Source organism: Cetorhinus maximus, chromosome 12 (genome assembly GCF_964194155.1).
Source record: "Cetorhinus maximus chromosome 12, sCetMax3.hap1.1, whole genome shotgun sequence".
Classification (NCBI taxonomy): Eukaryota; Metazoa; Chordata; class Chondrichthyes; order Lamniformes; family Cetorhinidae; genus Cetorhinus; species Cetorhinus maximus.
Genome location: NC_135890.1, coordinates 117265884 through 117286481, shown reverse-complemented (window position 1 = coordinate 117286481; position 20598 = coordinate 117265884). Strand labels below are relative to the sequence as shown.

The 20598-nt window shown below is 43.1% G+C and overlaps 1 protein-coding gene across 2 annotated transcripts in view; it reads left to right on the top strand.

The window, feature by feature from the left end:
* txnrd2.2 (thioredoxin reductase 2, tandem duplicate 2) overlaps nucleotides 1-20598 on the top strand; it is a 94082-nt gene that overhangs the window by 12622 nt on the left and 60862 nt on the right. For both annotated transcript variants that reach the window (XM_078554483.1, XM_078554484.1), the window contains exons 5-8: nucleotides 7466-7540; nucleotides 7680-7758; nucleotides 17265-17327; nucleotides 19027-19094. In XM_078554483.1, the coding sequence (XP_078410609.1) occupies nucleotides 7466-7540; nucleotides 7680-7758; nucleotides 17265-17327; nucleotides 19027-19094 (285 nt within the window). The remainder of the gene's footprint in view (nucleotides 1-7465; nucleotides 7541-7679; nucleotides 7759-17264; nucleotides 17328-19026; nucleotides 19095-20598) is intronic.

The following is a 20598-nucleotide window of genomic DNA, read 5'->3' as shown; positions in this document are numbered from 1 at the left end:
TGCTTTGCCAAACAGATTATTTTATTCTTCCATGGGTTGTGAGCATTGCTGGCAAGACCAGAATTTGTTTCCCATCCCTAATTGCCCTTGAGAAGGTCGTGGTGAGCTGCCTTCTTGAACCGCTATAGTCCCATCAGGCGTAGGTACACCCACCGTTCTGGTTGTGCAAAAGGGAGTTCTAGGCTCTGACCCAGCAATAGCAAAGGAACTGTGATGTAGTTCCAAGTCAGGGCAGTATGTGGCTTGGAAGGGAGCTTGAAGTTAGTGGTGTTCCCATGTATCTGCTGCCCTGCTAAGGATGTTGCAGGTTTGAATGGTGCTGTCAAAGGAGACCTGGTAAGTTGTTGCAGTACATCTCGTGGATTGTGTACACTGCTGTCACTGTGCACCAATGTTGGAGGTAGTGAATGTAAGTTGGTGGATGGGATACTGATCAAGTGGTTCTGCTTTGTTCTGGATGGTGTCGATCTTCTTTAGTGTTGGTGGAGCTGTACTCATCCAGGTAAGTGGAGGGTATTCCATCGCACTCCTGACTTGGCAACGGTAGACAGGCTTTGGGCAGTCAGGAGATGGGAGTTTCAGCTGTTGAATGTCAGTGGGAGATGATTCTTTCTTGTTGGAGATAATGCCTGACACTTGTATGGCATGAATGTTACATGCCACTTATAAACCCATGTGGTAGGGTGAATGAAACATCCTGTGAACATTCATTTTTGTATTTAATTTTTGCATTGACAGAACAATTGGATGTGTAATTTTCCAGGGAAAACCTAAATGTTTCATCATTTTGCAACAGATTCTGTGTCCTACGTGTGACACAATGTGCTTTATCCATACCTTGTTTTTAACTTGTTCCTGTGCTAGTTTTATTTTTCTTAAACCTGATTTTTAGTTTGTAGCCTGAGAAATATGGAATATTATTTATGCATTATCATGACCAAGTACGTACGGTGGTAATTTATCCTGTTTCAGTTACACTACTTGTTAAAGGTTCATTATTCACCCCATGGCCAGCATCCCAGATTACTTTGTGCATAAGTTCAGGAGGAAGGTCATAAGGAGTGTGGGTTTGTCTGTACTAGGGTTGAGAAAAAGTATCTATGGCAATTTTGTATGGTAGCAACCATAATTCAGCATCAGGCAAAATACTGTGGATGCTGAAAATATGAAAAATAAATAAAAAATGTTGGAAACACTCAGCAAAAAAAGGTGGCTTCCATTAAATAGCACCTTTCATGACCACAGGACGTCCTAAAGCACTTCGCAGCTAATGAGGTACTTTTGAATTTTAGTCACCATTGTGATGTAGGAAACACAGCCAATTTATGCACAGCAAGCCCCCACAAACAGCAATGTCGCAATGACCAAATAATCTGTCTTTTTTTGTGTGTGACATCTATTGAGGGATAAGTAATGGCCAGGATACACGGAGAGCTCCCTTGCTCATATTCGAAATACAATGGCAGGGAATGGGAGGGCAGAAGGTGGGATCAAAACAGAAGGTCTATGATAGGGTGGAAGGCAGGAGTGATTAAATGACAAAAGGGATAACAGTGCAAGGCAGAAAGAGGTGGTGATGGAAGAAACTAAAGATGGGTCTAGAGGTGTAAGCATCTGATTGGAGATGTATGTGAATTCAGCTCTTATGCAGTAACTCCTCCATTTGTACACCTCATGTATTTCATGTATTAGTTTGAGATCTGTACCTGGAAAGAATAATGAAGAGCAGTAGACCTGGGTTATACTCCTGGCTACAAAAGCAAAATACAGCGGATGCTGGAATCAGAAATAAAAATAGAAAACGCTGGAAACACTCAGCAGGTCAGGCAGCATCTGTGGAGAGAGAAACAGAGTTAACCTTTCCAGTTTAACATTTCAGATCTCTCCCCACAGATGCTGGCATACTTGCTGCATGTTTCCGACATTTTCTGTTCTTATTTTATACTCTTGGCTTCCGGTTACTCTCCCTATTGTGGGTAGGAAAACAGAAATTCTGTGCATGCAATTCCTGAGTGTGAATAAATGCAGTTAGATGTACAGTAGGTTTAATTGCAGTTTATATTTTTAATGCGATCAGCCAGTGGAACAGTTCTGCAGTTCACCAGTTGTTCCTATGGTCCTAAAGCAGCGTGAGCTGACTTTCCCAAGGTGGTACACATGTCACAATTCCAACTGGCTAACTTGTAAGAATGCAGTATACCATTTCAATCACTGGGAAGCGAAAATTACTTTTCATTGACGGAAACTATGTAATATAATTTGCCTGTGGGTTAGTTTCCCTGATTAATGTCAGCAGACTTCTATAATAATTGATAGCAAAAAGTCAGTAGGTGAAGGTCCTAGAATAATAACCATTACACCTGGTTTTTTAAAAGAATGGAGTATAAGATTTAAAGAATGAACAGCAAACTCTTTTACTTTGGCTGTTTGCACAGACTTAGAATAAAGACTAAAAATTACAAAAACTGGTTTAACTTTCTAAGGCGCTTCTGCTTCTTAAAAGCATCATATGGAAATAAGTTAATCTGTTTTGAGTTTGTGTGGCACCAGTCAGATGATCTCATCAGGCACCTGAAGGTACATTCGGGCAGTGAGGCGCCAGTTAGGTTTGGAAAATGAGAGGAATACAAAGAATGTTGATTTGATGATTTTCCCTAAACCTAGTGGCAAGTCTGCAATGTGTGTTGCCTCACACCTCGAGTGATGTGATGAAGAAATCATTCCAATCTGCCTACTCTTTAACTGGCAGGTGATAAACATATAGTTGTCAGGTTGCTTCAAGTTCCCATCAAGCCAACAAAAATATCAGGTAATTCCTGGCTGTCTGTCCTCGGCACATAATACCCTCTAGTTGTCAGTTGATGGACTTGAATGCTCTTTTTCTGTTGCAGGTAGAGATCTAAAATAGGATACAAGAGGCTGCAAAAGGGGAATAAAAACAGAAAGTGCTGGAAAAACTCAAAAGGCCTGGCAGCATCTGTGAAGTGAGAAACAGAGTTAATGTTTCAAGCCGAAAATGACACTTCCTTGAAACTTGTTTCTCTCTCCAAAGATGCTGCCAGACCTGCTGAATTTATCCAGCACTTTGTGTTTTTAATTCAGATTTCCGGCATCCGCAGTATTTTGCTTTTATTTTGCTGACTAAAAGGGACTTTGGAAATTAGAAGGAAGTTGCTTAAAGGAGCAATATACCTTTTTAGAAAATAATGATATATTGTACTCTTTCCCCAAGAAAAGTGTGTTTAAATTATAAAACAAAATAGGGTCAGTTTTCTCATTTAGCCCCTCCCTCCACAACATAAGTGCAGTTTACTTTATTACAGATCGGCTCCAATCCATCAGTTTCTTAAGACAGGTGATGAGCCAATCTAAAAAAAAAGGATAAAGTACTGTTAAATTTATTCCTGACCACACCTCGCATGGATTCGCAGAATCTCAGCTGGTTTTATTGTGAGTCTACTCCAGGTTTCTAGGGGTGAAGGTTGGGTGAGATGGGAAAGAAAAGGAGTTTTCTCTTGTCTATAAACAAACACACAAACAAATATGAACAATGATGGTACAGTAAAAGACCCCTTAGTCCATCCAGCCTGCCCCACACAATTATGATGCCTTGTGCATAACCGATACACTCTGTTATGACATGGCAGATGATATGTGCTAGTCGGCACAAATCCACGAGGGAAACTTGATCATGCGGTCACAGCTGCTTTGCAATTATATTTTATTTCGAGATACCTGCCCTGCATTCAGAAGTAATAAGACTACCATGACTTCAGAGGTTTTTAGAAAACTAAATTAAACATTTGATTAACAAAGGAAAGGATTTCAAGCACATGCATAGGTCTACAAATTACTACTATAATAACTCCTAAAACCCCTAATTATTCTGGCTTCCAGTTACACCCCTGTTAAGGCAACAGTAAAACAAATAGATTTAAACAGACCCAGGCAAATCCACGCAATACCCTGAACAATCGAATTCAAAGTGCGTTTTCTCAGCTTTGGTTCCTGTAGACAGCAACTTGATGCACAGAGACTGGAAGCTTTTCACACTTGTTAAATCTTAGAATGCCATTCTCCTGATACATAATCTCATCTCCTTTATACATGTTTCTCCCTTTTAATGCAAATTCCATTGTTCCCATATGTTTTTGCAACTTTACTTTTCTCATAATATAAATCTTTCATAGTACTAATTTTTATCAGTAACCTTTGGGGAAAAATAAACGCAGTTTGGCGTAGCTACTTCTGGCTAGGGGTAATACCCTACCATTTCTTTGAAATTCAAACTACCGTAATTTATCTAAAAATACAAATTTTCCTTACATCTCACATTCTAAAACTTCAGCCATGTTTACATATTTAGTATGTCAAATTTGGTTTCTTTTTGATAACTCAAAGCCTCCAGACCAGCTGTCTCCAATTCAATTAAATCCCCCCCGCACACAAACTATCCAACTTCCACTATTAACCCACTTTTACAATAAATCACAATAGTATTATGAAAATTATATTATCATGACAACTCTCCACCCCATCTAAAGCCATGCTGTTTCCTCGGAGAGGTGAACAAGCAGATTAAAAAACCCAGGCCAATTTGCAAGGAAAGAAATTGTGGGAAATTCCTGTCTGACCCATCTAGGCAATTGGAACTAGTACAGGAGATCTCTCTGGCCCTGAATTCCCTGCAGCACCTACCTTGAGTGAGAAGTGATGTCTTCCTAAGCCGGAAACAGGCCCAGCTCTGGCTTGAAGGAATTCCACTGCAGACCTTGAAGCTTGTTGATTTTTTTTTTTGTTTTGCTTCTGTCCTCTGTAATTGTGTGATCAAAGTCAAGTTAAATAGTCACTCTCTCAGGAATGCCTCACCATCTTAAAGAACTGGGTCATATCTTTTAATTTTCTCTTTTCCAATTAAAAAATGTTCAATTTTTTTTGAACTCATAAGATGGGGTCCATTGTACCAGAGTCTGCAATGTTGCTTTTCTTTGGACTCTCCCACAATGCATTGGTGCTCCTTTTGAAAAAAGAATGTTCAAAATTATACACGCTGAGTGTTCTAAATATTACTAACAAATGATACTGGGTTAGATAATCTCTTTTAATAACTATGTTTATGTAGATGTTATTGAGGTACATCCCAGTAGACAAATAGTTCACAAACAGCTTCTTAGTGAATGGCTATAACTGTGCCCTGATCCTTTCCTTTAGTTCCCTATTGCAACAGTAGGCCATTCAGCCACTTGAGCCTGCTCTGCCATTCAATAAAATCATAGCTGAACTTGTACCTCAACTCCACTTCTCCCCCATCCCTTGATTATCTTACTGCCCAAAATCTTTTGATCTCAGTCTTGAATATGCTCATCAGCTGAACATCCACAGCTCCCTGGAGTAGAGAATTCCAAGGGTTTGCAACGCTTTGAGGAAATTTCTCTTCATCTCAATCCTAAATGGCCAACCGGTTACTCTGAGACAATGATTTTAGACTCTCCAGCCAAGGGAAACAGGCTCTCTGTGTCTACCATATGCCATCTTAAAAAAAAAAGATACACTTCAGTGAGATCGCTGGGTCAAAATTCTAGAGCTCCCTCCCTAACAGCACTTTGGGTGTAGCTGTACCACACAGACTCCAGCAGTTCAAAAAGGCAGCTCACCACCAACCTTTTGAGGGCTGTTAGGAATGGGCAATAAATGCTGGTCTTGCCAGCAATGTTCACATCACATGAACATTTTAAAAAAATCAGCTCACTTTTTTCTAAACTCCACAGAATAAAGGTCCACTCGACTTGATTTCTCCTCTTAGGCTAGCCCTGTCAGCCCAGGAGTCAATCCAGTGAGCTTTCATTCACTCCCCTCCAGGCAAGTCAATTTCCTTATTCTTACACACCAGTCCCCTTGTAATGAAGGCTAACATATCATTTGCCTTCCTAATTGCTTGATGATCTCAAAAATTGTTGCATTATTTTCAGAGATCACCATAAAGACATTCCACAATTAGATTTTCCAGGTCATGATTTACTACAAATGTCCTGAAATGTCTGCTGCACTGCCTTTATTGTTATTTCTTCAATGCCCTCTGTCCAGAAAGTGAAAGCTGGATAATGATCTCTGCTCAGTGGGTAGCATCCTTGCCTCTGAGTCAGAATGTTGTGAATTCAAGTCCCATACCAAAAGCTTGAGTACAAAAACCTAGGCTGACATGCCAGTGCAGTAATGAGGCAATGCTGCATTGTCTTTCAGATGAGCCATTAAATGGTGGCCCTGCCTTTGTACTCAGGTGGACATAAAAAAATCCCATGGCACTCTATCGAAGAGAAGGGGAGTTCTCATTAGTGAACTAGCCAATACTTATACCTCAGACTTTCAAAGAGTCACCATAGGTGCATTGGGCTGAATGACCTTCTGTACTTTAAGATTTTATGAACTAACCTCACAAAAACAGACTATCTGCTTATTATCACATTGGTGTTTGTGAGAATTTGTTGTGCATAAATTGGCTGTAATGTTTCCTGTTAGAACAGTGACTACACTTCAAGTACCTCATTGTCTGTAAAGTGCTTTGAGATGTCCTGAGGTCATGAAAGGCATTACATAATTGCAAGTTTATCTTTTGGATGAATCATTAAACCTGGAGTCTGGATGTAATTATTCCATGGCACCACTTTGAAGAGGAACATCCCTGATATCCTGTCTGATAATTAAACCTCAATCAACATCACTGATAATATATGATTTGATCATTGCTGTTTGTGGGGGCATGCACAATTTCCTACATTACACTAGTAACTACACTTCAAAAGTACTTTATTGGCTGTAAAACATTTTTGGATGCTCCGAGGTTGACAAGTGTGCTATATAAATGCAAGTCTTTTTATTAAGCAACCATTCACTGTATATCACTGTTTGGCATTTCTTGTTCCATCACCTTACAGTTTTCTGTTGTTTTAGATCTGCTGGTGTTGCTCTAGTTTGCTGCTTTTGTGTAATTCTGCACACCTCAGGATGCTTTAGTAAGTTTGGTGTGCTTAGCTTTGTACCATTCACTGTACATGAATTGGAATCAGGCTGCATAGAGTGAGCATGCTCACCCATGGTCTGTTCAGAAGTGTCTAGCAGGCCTCAGGGCAGTAGGTGTGATGCTTTGAAATTAAAAATAAACCCTTAAGTGATGGTTTAATCTCATTATTGGTGATTTAAATTGAGGGAATGTCATTCCTGATTCCAGAGCTTGGATTGGTACAATGCGTAAATGTTGCATTTCACCACATAATGAGAGTAGCTGATGACGTGTAACTCTTCTGATAAATGTTATCGACCTGAAACATTAGCTCTGTTTCTTTCTCCATAGATACTGCATGACCTGCTGAGTATTTCCAGCACTTTGTTTTTATTTCAGATTTCCAGTATTCGCGGTATTTTGCTCTTGTTCAGATCATAGTAGCTAATGGCTTCCATTCCTCTTCAGGGGTACCATGGCAAACGCTGTTCAAAGCCATGTGAAATCCTTAAACTGGGGACATCTAGTGCAACTTCAAGATAGGTGAGTACAACCTACGTCATCCGGCACTTTCTAAAAGGCACTTGCAGTGCATTTTCAGCATTTTTCTCCGAAATCACATTTCATTTGGATGTATTTAATTTCCAGAGCAGAACATGTAACCTCTCCTTACCCTTAACAGGAAGGTGAAGTATAAGAATCTCAAAGGTGTTTTTCTAGACAAACATACTGTTCAAGGGGAGTCCAAGCAAGGCGAAAAGGTAAGGCTTCTGCACTTGTAGTTACAACACCAGTTTAGATACTTTTGGATGCACTTTGTGGTGATGGGGGCAAGATTGTGTTTTATATGCGGTTGATTGAGAGTTTGCAATTTTATTGCATTATGCTGTGAGCAAGGGGGAGAGGATCAAAGAGAAATTTTGGTAAAATTGTGTTGAAAACTCCTGTTGCCACCCACCAAGGTTAATATCATCATTGGGCAAAGACTCTTGCATAACTACACTCCATGGGCTTTTTGTTGGTGCCAGTCAGGTTTATGCAAGACCAGCTCATTTCCCAGAATATTTCTAGAATGCAGTGAGCAATCCATTAAGCAGTTGTCTTCATTCTTTCCTGCTTCTGTGTTTGTATGTGTAGAATGGGGCCTAGGAAAAATCAAGAGAGAAACCTTTTACTTCTTTAAATGACTCAAATCCACTGATTAGGGGACAGGAAGCGAAAAAAGTAAACTTTGCAATGGTAATTGTGGCGAAACTCAGTGTTCATTGTCATTGTTGTTCTGAAACTGAGCCCACACATGCACAGTTAAACTCAAACCCAGAAATTGCTATCAGTGATTCTACGCTTCCTCACAGGGTACACTGTTGATGTAACTTCCAGATTGCAATTAGTTAGAAATTGCTAAACCGACGAGAACCTGCCACGTTATGCAATTAGTTTTGCTGTTCAAAAAAAACCCTTGAAAAGGTTGCATTTTGTTGATTGAGATGTGACTGGGTTTTTAACAGTGTACTAAGTTTATAATTATTGCTGAACACTGGTCCTGAGAAACTAATTTTATATTTATGGATTGTTAAATTTCTCCTGCCATGGACAGAATATATTTGTTTTCTTAATGCCTGTGATCAGTATGTTTTGTATGGAAGTGTGTGTTTTCGTACCCCTTTGAGTGCGTGTTCCAATAAAATAATTTCAGCAGCAATCTTTAGTAGGTTAAAAAATAAAGATGGTTATTTATTTTCACACACTTTCTCTAAATTGAAGTAATGTTACCCACTCAATCTCTCGCACGCATGCACGCGCACACACAAACAAATATTAGGTACAGGTGAAGGTGATGCACTTTGGTTTTTTGAATGATTTTGATGGCTTAAAGTTGAAGTCCAGGTCTTGTAAAGTGAAGTATTTACAGCAGGATGAGAGATTTCCTGTAGTCAAATAGCAAGGAGGTTGTTTCTCAGGCAAACTTTAAACTGGAACAGGTTGCGGGGGTGTCCTTCTCTCTGTTAGGATCTCCCGTTTTCAGGATATAGTTGTGAGTTACCTTGGTTGCTTGATGACTTGCAGCTAGTTTGTAGTCTGGCTTTCTGACCAACTGATGACTAAATGCAAACTGCTCTTAGCTGATTTTAAAAAGCAGACAAAAACATGGCTTCCCCCACATGCCTCTTCTCAATTTCAAGTCCTTTTCCAAATAAGGAGTGGTGTTTACGTTGATTTCACATCCTGTGCTGTGGGTGAACACCTCTGAGGTTCACCCAGGCTAGTTTGGATGGGGAAAGCCATCATGATATGTCATAATGATAGGAATTATTCACTTCTGTTTACCATCAAGCGAGTTCTGATCTTCCCTTTTGTTCAGTATGAAACAGGGAGTCAGATAGTCTGGAAATTCCATTGTCCTTTTGTGTTGGCCCATCCTTAAACAAAGAGGTGTGTGAATTCCCCGGATGGCTGTGAATATCCATATTTAATTATGTCGCGACTCACTGGGGATAGCGCGCTTTAATATCAAGCACCACTGTTCCCTGAGCCGTGACAAATGTGAAAACTTTGACCAAACCACAAGATTGCCCCAATTCTACCTAACTGTTTAATTTAGGTTAACAGAATATGAGCACCAGGTTTGTAAACTTAATAAGTAAATAATTGTTTATTGAACAAACTGTCATTAACCAGTGGCAAAAGAAGGGAATATGAACTGCTAATTTCTAACTCTATAACCTAAACTCTACCCTTCTTAAATCTCTATACACACGCATATAAGACACACAAGACATAAAAAAACATAGATTTTAAGGGTTGGATAAAACAGTTCAATAGCACCAATTCCGGAGTGCAGAATTCAATGGGTTGATTTTGATCGATGTCTTCCAAACTCCTTTCAGTTCTTGTTGATGACACAAAGTGGTCTTCAACACTTTCAGCATTTAGTTCACTGGTTGAGATCCTCGACTCCACTTTCCTGCCTTTTCCCCATAACCCTTGTTTTCTTTACTGATTAAAAATCTGTCGATCTCAGCCTTGAATATACTTAACGACTCAGCCTTCACAGCTCTCTGCGGTAAAGGATTCCACAGATTGACTACCCTCTGAGAGAAGAAATCCCTCCTCATCTCTGTTTTAAATGGGCAGCCCCTTACTCTGAGATTAAGCCCTCTGGTCCTAGATTCTCCCACAAGGGGAAACAATCTCTCAGCATCTTCCCTGTCAAGCCCCCTAAGAATATTATGTGTTTCAATAAGGTTGCCTCTCATTCTTCTAAATTCCAATGAATACAGGCCCAACCTACTCAACCTCTCCTCATAAGAAAATCCCTCCATACACGGGATCAACCTATTGAACCTTCTCTGGACTGCCTCCAATGCCAGTTTATCTCCTTAGATAAGGGGACCAAAATTGTTCACAGTATTCTAGGTGTGGTCTAACTAGTGCCTTGTATAGTTTTAGCAAGACTTCCTTTTTTTAATACTCCATTCCCTTAAGGCCAACATTCCATTTGCCTTCCCTATTACCCGTTGAACTTGTATGTTAGCTTTTTGGGATTCATGCAAAAGAACTCCCAAATATTTCTCTGCTGCAGCCATCTGTAGTCTTTCTCCATTTAGATAATATTCAACTCCTCTATTCTTCCTGCCAAAGTGCGTAACCTCATATTTTCCCACATTATATTCCATCTGCCAAGTTTTTGCCCACTCACTTAACCTGTCTATATCCCTCTGTAGACTCCTTGTGTCATCCTCACCATTTGCCTTCCCACCTATTTTTGTGTCATCTGCAAACTTGGCGATAGCACATTCACTTACCTCATCAAAGCCATTAATATATATTGTAAATAATTGCATCCACTATCCCTGTAGCTACTTCCTTTAATACCCTAGGATGTAACCCATCTGGTCCAGGGGACTTATCAGCCTTCAGCTCCATTAGCTTCCCTAGTACTTTTTCTCCAGTGACAGTTATTGTATTTATTTCCTCCCCCCTGCCCTTTGCCCCTTGATTATTTAGTATTTTTGGTATGCTATTAGTATCTTCCACCGTGAAGACTGAAGCAAAATATTTATTCAACTCCTCTGCCATTTCCTGGTTCATCATTATTAGTTCCCCAGCCTCATTCTCTAAGGGGCCTATGTTTGGCGCCTTTCTTCCTTTTTAAATATTTAAAGAAGCTCTTACTGTCCGTTTTTATATTACTTGCTAATTTACCTTCAAAGTTTATTTCCTCCCTCTTTATTTTTTTTTTGGTCATCTTTTGTTGGTTTTTAAAACTTTCCTAATCCTCTGGTTTACCACTAATCTTTGCCACATTGTATGTTTTCCTTTCAATTTGACACTGTCCTTAACTTCCTTGGTTAACTATGGTTGGTTTATCCCCTTCCTTGAATCCTTCTTCCTCACTGGGATATATCTTTCTTGAGAGTCATGAACTATTTTCTTAAACGCCTTCCATTGTTCATCAACCGTCTTTTCTGCCAAACTGCTTACCCAGTCCACTCCAGCCAACTCTGCCCTCATTCTGTTGTAATTACCCTTATTTAAGTTTAGCACAATTGTTTCCGACCCAAGTTTCCCACACTCAAACTGAATGCTAAATTCTAACATGTTATGGTCACTGTTTCCTCGGGGATCCTTTATTCTGAGATCATTTATTAAATCTGTCTCATTACACATTACCAGATCCAAAATAGCCTGATCCCTACCAGTGCCTCCTTCCCCTTATTATTTCTTACCTCTACCAATATGGATTCTACATCTTCCTTTCCAGAACCCTCCCCAGCTCTATTTAGTTTAAAGCCTTCTCTACAGCCCTAGTTATTCGGTTTGCCAGGACACTGGCCCCAGCACGGTTCAAGTGAAGCTGTCCCACCAGAACAGCTCCCTTCTACCCCAGTACTGGAGCCAGTGCCCCAAGAACTGAAACTCATTCCACCCACACGAATCTCTGAGCCACGCATTTAACTCCTTGATTTATCCTATGCCAGTTTGCCTGTGGCTCAGGTAGCAATCCCGAGATTATTACCTTGGAGGTTCTGCTTTTTAATTTAGCTCCTAACTGTTCAAATTCTTTCAGCAGAATCTCCTTTCTAGTCCTATCAATGTCATTGGTACCAACATGGACAACGACAACTAGACCCCTCCCCTCCCACTCCATGTTCCTCTCCAGCCCTGAGGAGATGTCCTTAACCCAGGCACCGGGCAGGCAACACAGCCTTCGGGACTCATGCTCACGGGTACAGAGAATGGTATCTATCCCCCTAATTATACTGTCCCCTACCACTACTACGTTCCCATTTCCTCCCCGCACTTGAATGGCTCCGTGTACCACTGTGCTGAGTTCGCTCATCCTCCCTGCAGTCCCCGCTCTCATCCACACAGTTTGCAAGAACCTTGTAACTGTTGGACAGTTTCAGGGGCTGAGGCTCCTCGGACACTACCCCCTGGTCCCCAAACCCGCTTCATCTGCAGTCACACCCTCCTGTCCCTGATCACAGACCAAATTTGAGTTACCTAATCTGAGGGGTGTGATTACCTTCTGGAGCAAAGTGTCCAGGTAACTTTCCCCCCTCCCTGATGTGACGCAATGACTCCAGCTTCTTAACTCGGATCCAAAGCTCCTTGAGCTGCAAACAAATTGGTACAGATGTGTTTGCTCTGGATCATCTTGGTGTCCAGCAGCTCCCACATGCTGCAGCAGCAACACATTGCCCGCCCTACCATCACTATTGTATTTTATTCGTTATTAATAATTGCTCTATTATTATCCCCACTCTTTACACTTAATATAATTATTTTTTATACACACCAGTATCGATCTTATACTTAACAAGCTATCTTTAATAAAAAGAGAAAAAAAAGACTAGCGATCTAAACACAAACTAAAGACCTTACTTTACTTTAAAGACTAGAAATACTCACCAATCCTACTCACCCATCAGCTGCTCTCTGTGCTCTTTTCCCTCTTGCGTTCTTTAATGGTCTCTCACTCTTCCCTCACTCCCTCACTGTTAAAGGCCCTGCTCTTCTCACACTCTCTCGCTGTAAATGACCATGCTGTTTCTCTCTCACTCTCTCGCTGTAAATGACCATGCTGTTTCTCTCTCACTCTCTCGCTGTAAATGACCACGCTGTTTCTCTCTCACTCTCTCGCTGTAAATGACCACGCTGTTTCTCTCTCACTCTCTCGCTGTAAATGACCATGCTGTTTCTCTCTCACTCTCTCGCTGTAAATGACCACGCTGTTTCTCTCTCACTCTCTCGCTGTAAATGACCATGCTGTTTCTCTCTCACTCTCTCGCTGTAAATGACCACGCTGTTTCTCTCACTCTCTCGCTGTAAATGACCATGCTGTTTCTCTCTCACTCTCTCGCTGTAAATGACCACGCTGTTTCTCTCTCACTCTCTCGCTGTAAATGACCACGCTGTTTCTCTCTCACTCTCTCGCTGTAAATGACCACGCTGTTTCTCTCTCACTCTCTCGCTGTAATTGACCACGCTGTTTCTCTCTCACTCTCTCGCTGTAAATGACCACGCTGTTTCTCTCTCACTCTCTCGCTGTAAATGACCACGCTGTTTCTCTCTCACTCTCTCGCTGTAAATGACCACGCTGTTTCTCTCTCACTCTCTCGCTGTAAATGACCACGCTGTTTCTCTCTCACTCTCGCCCTTTAAATGACCACGCTGTTTCTCTCTCACACTCACCCTGTAAAGTCAAAGGTTACATGATTTGCAGGAGCATTTTAATAGCTTGTTTGTGTCCAGATTTTCAAAGTATTTACTGGAAGTTCATAATAGATTGGGCATGACATTCCATTATGATAAAAACAGCCACTTATTTTCAATTTTTTTTAAGTTGTTTTTGACATTTCAGCTACCATAATTCCTTGGGTACCAATTATTAATGGTGTTCTCTGTAAATTTAATTAAAAATGAACGATAATCTGTGCATCTTACTTCCTGGACACCTGGAGATCCCCTTGACATGGTGCTAGATTCAAACTAGCCTTGGGAAAGGGGAAATCCACACCACCCAGATTGCTAGATCTTTGTGAGCAGCTTCCTTTGACATCAGAGGTGAGCACAGTCACTTCACACTGATCACGAAATCTGGGCCAATATAGATATCCGAGGACAAGAAGCTTTGGGAGAAAGAACAAACAAAAGTTACTAGCGTCTTGACCAAAACTTTTATAAAGTAGAAGATATCTATGAGACCTTGTATCTTGCAGGAAGAGTAGGGTGTCTATATTATTGGTGAAATATTGCTTCAGTAAGTTTGCTGTTTCACAACAGTGAGCAACCTACTGGTAATTACAGCATGACCAGTTTACATAGGACGTTTCTATTAGCCATAGAAATTTCTAATATCAATGTTATAATAAAAGATGAAAGAAGGTGTAGACTAGGCCCATTTTCCTTGGAGTGTAGAAGAATGAGAGGTAATCTAATTGAAACTTAAAATTCTGAATGGGCTTGACAGGGCAGATGCTGAGAATATGTTTCCCAAGACTGGGGAATGTAGAAGAAGGAGTCGCAGTTTCAGAATAAAGTATCAGTCATTTGAGAAGAAGAGAAATTTCTTCACTTGAAAGGTTGTGATTCTTTGGCATTCAGTACCCCAGAGATCAGTGGGTGCTGAGTCGATGTGTATTTTCAAAACAGAGGGAGAGAGAGAGAGAAGTGGGTGGAAGGGAGAGATAGAGAAGTGGGTGGAAGGGAGAGAGAGAGAAGTGGGTGGAAGGGAGAGAGAGAGAAGTGGGTGGAAGGGAGAGAGAGAGAAGTGGGTGGAAGGGAGAGAGAGAGAAGTGGGTGGAAGGGAGAGAGAGAGAAGTGGGTGGAAGGGAGAGAGAGAGAAGTGGGTGGAAGGGAGAGAGAGAGAAGTGGGTGGAAGGGAGAGAGAGAGAAGTGGGTGGAAGGGAGAGAGAGAGAAGTGGGTGGAAGGGAGAGAGAGAGAAGTGGGTGGAAGGGAGAGAGAGAGAGAAGTGGGTGGAAGGGAGAGAGAGAGAAGTGGGTGGAAGGGAGAGAGAGAGAAGTGGGTGGAAGGGAGAGAGAGAGAAGTGGGTGGAAGGGAGAGAGAGAGAAGTGGGTGGAAGGGAGAGAGAGAGAAGTGGGTGGAAGGGAGAGAGAGAGAAGTGGGTGGAAGGGAGAGAGAGAGAAGTGGGTGGAAGGGAGAGAGAGAGAAGTGGGTGGAAGGGAGAGAGAGAGAGAAGTGGGTGGAAGGGAGAGAGAGAGAAGTGGGTGGAAGGGAGAGAGAGAGAAGTGGGTGGAAGGGAGAGAGAGAGAAGTGGGTGGAAGGGAGAGAGAGAGAAGTGGGCGGAAGGGGGAGAGAGAGAAGAGGGCGGAAGGGGGAGAGAGAGAAGAGGGCGGAAGGGGGAGAGAGAGAAGAGGGCGGAAGGGGGAGAGAGAGAAGAGGGCGGAAGGGGGAGAGAGAGAAGAGGGCGGAAGGGGGAGAGAGAGAAGAGGGCGGAAGGGGGAGAGAGAGAAGAGGGCGGAAGGGGGAGAGAGAGAAGAGGGCGGAAGGGGGAGAGAGAGAAGAGGGCGGAAGGGGGAGGGAGAAGAGGGCGGAAGGGGGAGGGAGAAGAGGGCGGAAGGGGGAGGGAGAAGAGGGCGGAAGGGGGAGGGAGAAGAGGGCGGAAGGGGGAGGGAGAAGAGGGCGGAAGGGGGAGGGAGAAGAGGGCGGAAGGGGGAGAGCGAGAGGGCGAAGTGGGCGGAAGGGAGAGAGCGAGAGGGCGAAGTGGGCGGAAGGGAGAGAGCGAGAGGGCGAAGTGGGCGGAAGGGAGAGAGCGAGAGGGCGAAGTGGGCGGAAGGGAGAGAGCGAGAGGGCGAAGTGGGCGGAAGGGAGAGAGCGAGAGGGCGAAGTGGGCGGAAGGGAGAGAGCGAGAGGGCGAAGTGGGCGGAAGGGAGAGAGCGAGAGGGCGAAGTGGGCGGAAGGGAGAGAGCGAGAGGGCGAAGTGGGCGGAAGGGAGAGAGCGAGAGGGCGAAGTGGGCGGAAGGGAGAGAGCGAGAGGGCGAAGTGGGCGGAAGGGAGAGAGCGAGAGGGCGAAGTGGGCGGAAGGGAGAGAGCGAGAGGGCGAAGTGGGCGGAAGGGAGAGAGCGAGAGGGCGAAGTGGGCGGAAGGGAGAGAGCGAGAGGGCGAAGTGGGCGGAAGGGAGAGAGCGAGAGGGCGAAGTGGGCGGAAGGGAGAGAGCGAGAGGGCGAAGTGGGCGGAAGGGAGAGAGCGAGAGGGCGAAGTGGGCGGAAGGGAGAGAGCGAGAGGGCGAAGTGGGCGGAAGGGAGAGAGCGAGAGGGCGAAGTGGGCGGAAGGGAGAGAGCGAGAGGGCGAAGTGGGCGGAAGGGAGAGAGCGAGAGGGCGAAGTGGGCGGAAGGGAGAGAGCGAGAGGGCGAAGTGGGCGGAAGGGAGAGAGCGAGAGAGAGAAGTGGGCGGAAGGGAGAGAGCGAGAGAGAGAAGTGGGCGGAAGGGAGAGAGCGAGAGGGCGAAGTGGGCGGAAGGGAGAGAGCGAGAGGGCGAAGTGGGCAGAAGGGAGAGAGCGAGAGGGCGAAGTGGGCGGAAGGGAGAGAGCGAGAGGGAGAAGTGGGCGGAAGGGAGAGAGCGAGAGGGAGAAGTGGGCGGAAGGGAGAGAGCGAGAGAGAGAAGTGGGCGGAAGGGAGAGAGCGAGAGAGAGAAGTGGGCGGAAGGGAGAGAGCGAAGTGGGCGGAAGGGAGAGAGCGAAGTGGGCGGAAGGGAGAGAGCGAAGTGGGCGGAAGGGAGAGAGCGAAGTGGGCGGAAGGGAGAGAGCGAAGTGGGCGGAAGGGAGAGAGCGAAGTGGGCGGAAGGGAGAGAGCGAAGTGGGCGGAAGGGAGAGAGCGAAGTGGGCGGAAGGGAGAGAGCGAAGTGGGCGGAAGGGAGAGAGAGGGGAGGGGAAGACTGAGTGAGCGACTAGGGGCGAGGCGGGTAGAGGGAGCCTGGAGGGGGTTGTTGGAGTTAGGGGGGACATGGTGGGGGAAGAGTCATGGAGAGTCAGAGCGGTAGAGTAACTGTCACCCCCACACTCTTGTGATCTCTTCAGCAACCACCTCCCGGTCTTTTGCCAGAGTCCTTGCACCCAATTCACCAGCATCATCCCCCACCCCCTGCCCCAAGGTAAAAGTGCGCATGAAAAGGTTGGACACTCCTGTCGTAGCAGGTTTCAACATTGCAAGTTTTGATGAGCTACAGTCCATTGCTTGCCAACTTCACCCAATTCATTATGTGCACAGTTTTGACTTGGAATAATATGGATTCTATTTGCAGACCATTCTGACTGCTGAAAACATTGTGATCTCAACTGGAGGCAGGCCAAAGTATCCCTTAGACGTAAGTTTCAATTGTTTCTTGTGCAGTTTATAATACATAATTTGCTTGGACTTTTAATACTTTTGTGTTTAGGCACTAGGATCCTATGATGAATGTGCACTTATTTCTGCAATCCCACATGTACTGAATCAACAACTTCAGCCCCTGCGAGGCTCAGTGTGTAAATTGGGTGCTTCTCTGTCGGGAGGGAAAATTTAAATGTGCTGTCGCATCATGCTGTTGTTGGACATCATTTAGAATCATAGCATCTGGTTTGTGATCTTTCATTGGAATGCTCTGCTTTCCTTTCTGCTCAGATGCTGCCTACTATCTGCTGAGTATTTCTGGCATTTTCTGTTTCTATTTCAGATTTCCAACAACCGCAATATTTTGCTTTTGTGTTGTTTTGGTTTAGTGGAGGCCTGGTAATCAGTTACTTGCTAAACCTGTCCGCTGGAAACAGTGCACAGGAAAACCAAGGAAGGAGAAAAGTATACCTTTACTCACAAATTTAATTTTTAAAGTTTCTTTTTTGCAAGCTTAGTTCCCAACCTTAGCACAGCATGTGTCAGATCTGCTGAGATTTTCCAGCATTTTCTGTTTTTATTTTTGACTTCCAGCATCCGCAGTGATTTGCTTTTATCTATGTTTTACCTTCTCCTGTGTGATTTACTTTTTCTTTTGTCCCACGCTATCCATCTTGAAAATATCTGAGTGAGACTGTCAAGTTTGAGGTTGAGTAATACACATTGTTTAGTCCTGCAAAGAGAGGATTTTGCCTTGTGTCTGGTTATAGTCTATCCCAGGCTTGTCCAAACTTTTCACGTGGGCTGATGAACAAATTTCGGTAAGATAAGGCTTGGCACAACATTAGACATGAATTTCAAATAAAAGGTTGATATATGGAAAAGAATCAATTTGCTGAGCGAGCAAAAAGGTCAAAACAATAAATTGATGATTTAAAAAAAACAAGCAATAAAGATGACAGAGAATGAAAGATTGGGAATGTGTGTCCCCCAGCTCACTCCCAGGCTCAGCGTGCTCACTCATTCACACATCTTCATCCATTGTGAGAGTGGGTGAGAGAGCGTGTGGGGGTGAATGAGAACCCGGAGACGGAGTGAGCCAGACACACACACACACGCCCAGCTCGCCCACCCTTGCGCGTGCACCCAATTGTCTAAGAAGACGATTGCCATGCACTGTGATTATTTATACATTGACATATTCACATCTAAATGTCAATTTGTTGCTATAACTATTTCCAGTTCCACAGCTGACCCTAATTCTATTCCACAACCACTTTTTAGTAGGGTTACAAGAGAGCTGTCAGGAGTAGAAATTCTGGCTCAGTTTTTCCCCTGAGTTCATTCGAGGTGCACTGAGGAGAATTGAAGTGGTTTCAAAAAACATTTTGACTGGGATCAGCAAAGACCAGTCATTCCTATGATCTCTATTGCTCTGCTTCACACTTGTGCCATCCAAAGCGTAGCTTAATTGAAGGATGCACTTTGTTGAAAATTAGTTGACTTACAAAGATTATTTCTGTTTTAAAATCTTACAAATTAAATTGGGAAGAATTGAAAATAGTATTTCTGTAGTCAATGTCTTTAAAACAACTCTTTGTCCTGCATGCTGTTTATTTTTTTGTAATAGACAAATAAAAAGCAATATTTCTTTTGACTAAAAAATATGTAAAATGCTCAATTTCTTGTGTAAGGTTCCAGGGGCTGAACTCGGCATTTCCAGTGATGATATTTTTTGGCTTCAAGACTCACCTGGAAAAACGTGAGTAAATAATCCATTCAGTTGAACTTTCAATCACCGAGAGGGGAGGAGAGGTTGTGACCTCTGCCACCTAAAAGTACAAAGGCAGCAGATGCGTGGGAGCACCGACCACCTTGCAAGTTCCCCTCCAAGCCACATGCCATTCTGACTTGGAACTACATCGCTGTTCCTTCACTGTCGCTAGATCAAAATCCTGGAACACACTTCCTTGCAGCACTGTGGGTATACTTACACCACTCGGACTGCAGCGGTTTAAGAAGGTGGCTCACCACCACCACCTTGAGAAATTAGTGATGGGCAATAAATGCTCACATCCCGTCAAAGAGTAAAGAAAAATTCCCGATGGGCAATCGACTGGAAGGTGGAAGCTGCTAGGTTTTCATTTATAACATGCATGGCACCAGTATTTAATGGTTTCCTCTTTTAAAATACAGGATGAACAAAGTTTTCTCACCTTGTGCCTTAAAAACTGATACTTGTGTTGATTACTTTTACCTAACGAACTGGTTACAATGTGCCTGATGATGGTGAACTGTACAAAACTTCTGATTCAATTGATATTTTGCCATACAAAGAAAATGCATTATTCAGATTTATCGACGAGTGGCCAGAGAATAGATCACTCACAGCAATCCAAATGCTTCCAAAGGGCAAAAGGGCTAATTGAGCTGATCATGTTCCACATCAGTTTCTTACTGGAACTGCTAAGTTAAACTGGAGGAAAACAAAAACATGGGTTGGACAGCAAATGGTTGACGGTGGCTCTTGTGCATTTTCAGGAAGCTGGCTGAAATGGCAGAAATTTTTAAAAATCCAAGCTTTTTTTTTATATACACAAGTCTTTTTTCCCCCAGCCTGTGTTCTCCTCTGACCTTCACTGTTGCATGTTATAGCTGAATCTGAGAACCTGATAGGAGTTAGTGAATTGAGACTAAAAATGCCACATCTTTATAGATTGGTCTGCATGATGACTCTGCTGGATAGCTAAGTGTGTATGAATGTTGCCCTTCATTTTTCTAAGGAACAAAGAATCAGCTCCCATGGTTGATGTGGCAAATGCGGCTTAGTTTTATGCGTTAGAGGCTCTCTGTGGACTGTGGTACTCCATTATTGTTTATTATATTTGTCTTCCAAGGCAAAGACAACAGTGCAACAGTTGGAATGTCCCGTCGTCAGCACATTTGCAGACCTTGTGACTGCTCCCATGATTTGGATTTTCTTAACTAGTAGTGAGATTAGAAAAATCCCCATTTGAATTTGATTTAAAGGACTGATGCATGGAAAAAATTGAAAAACTGAATTTGAAAAATGATAGTTGGTGAAATACTAAAGTGTAGAGTTCGTTTCTCAGTCAGACATTTACTATTCTCAGAGCGTTTTGAAAATGTCAGGAGACTTTAGTAAAAGGTCATTTTAACCAAAAGCAAATGAAAGCCTATTCTACTTTGACAAACTTCACTCAGTCTGTTATTCCAGTCCATTGTTAAAGGGTATATCATAGAAA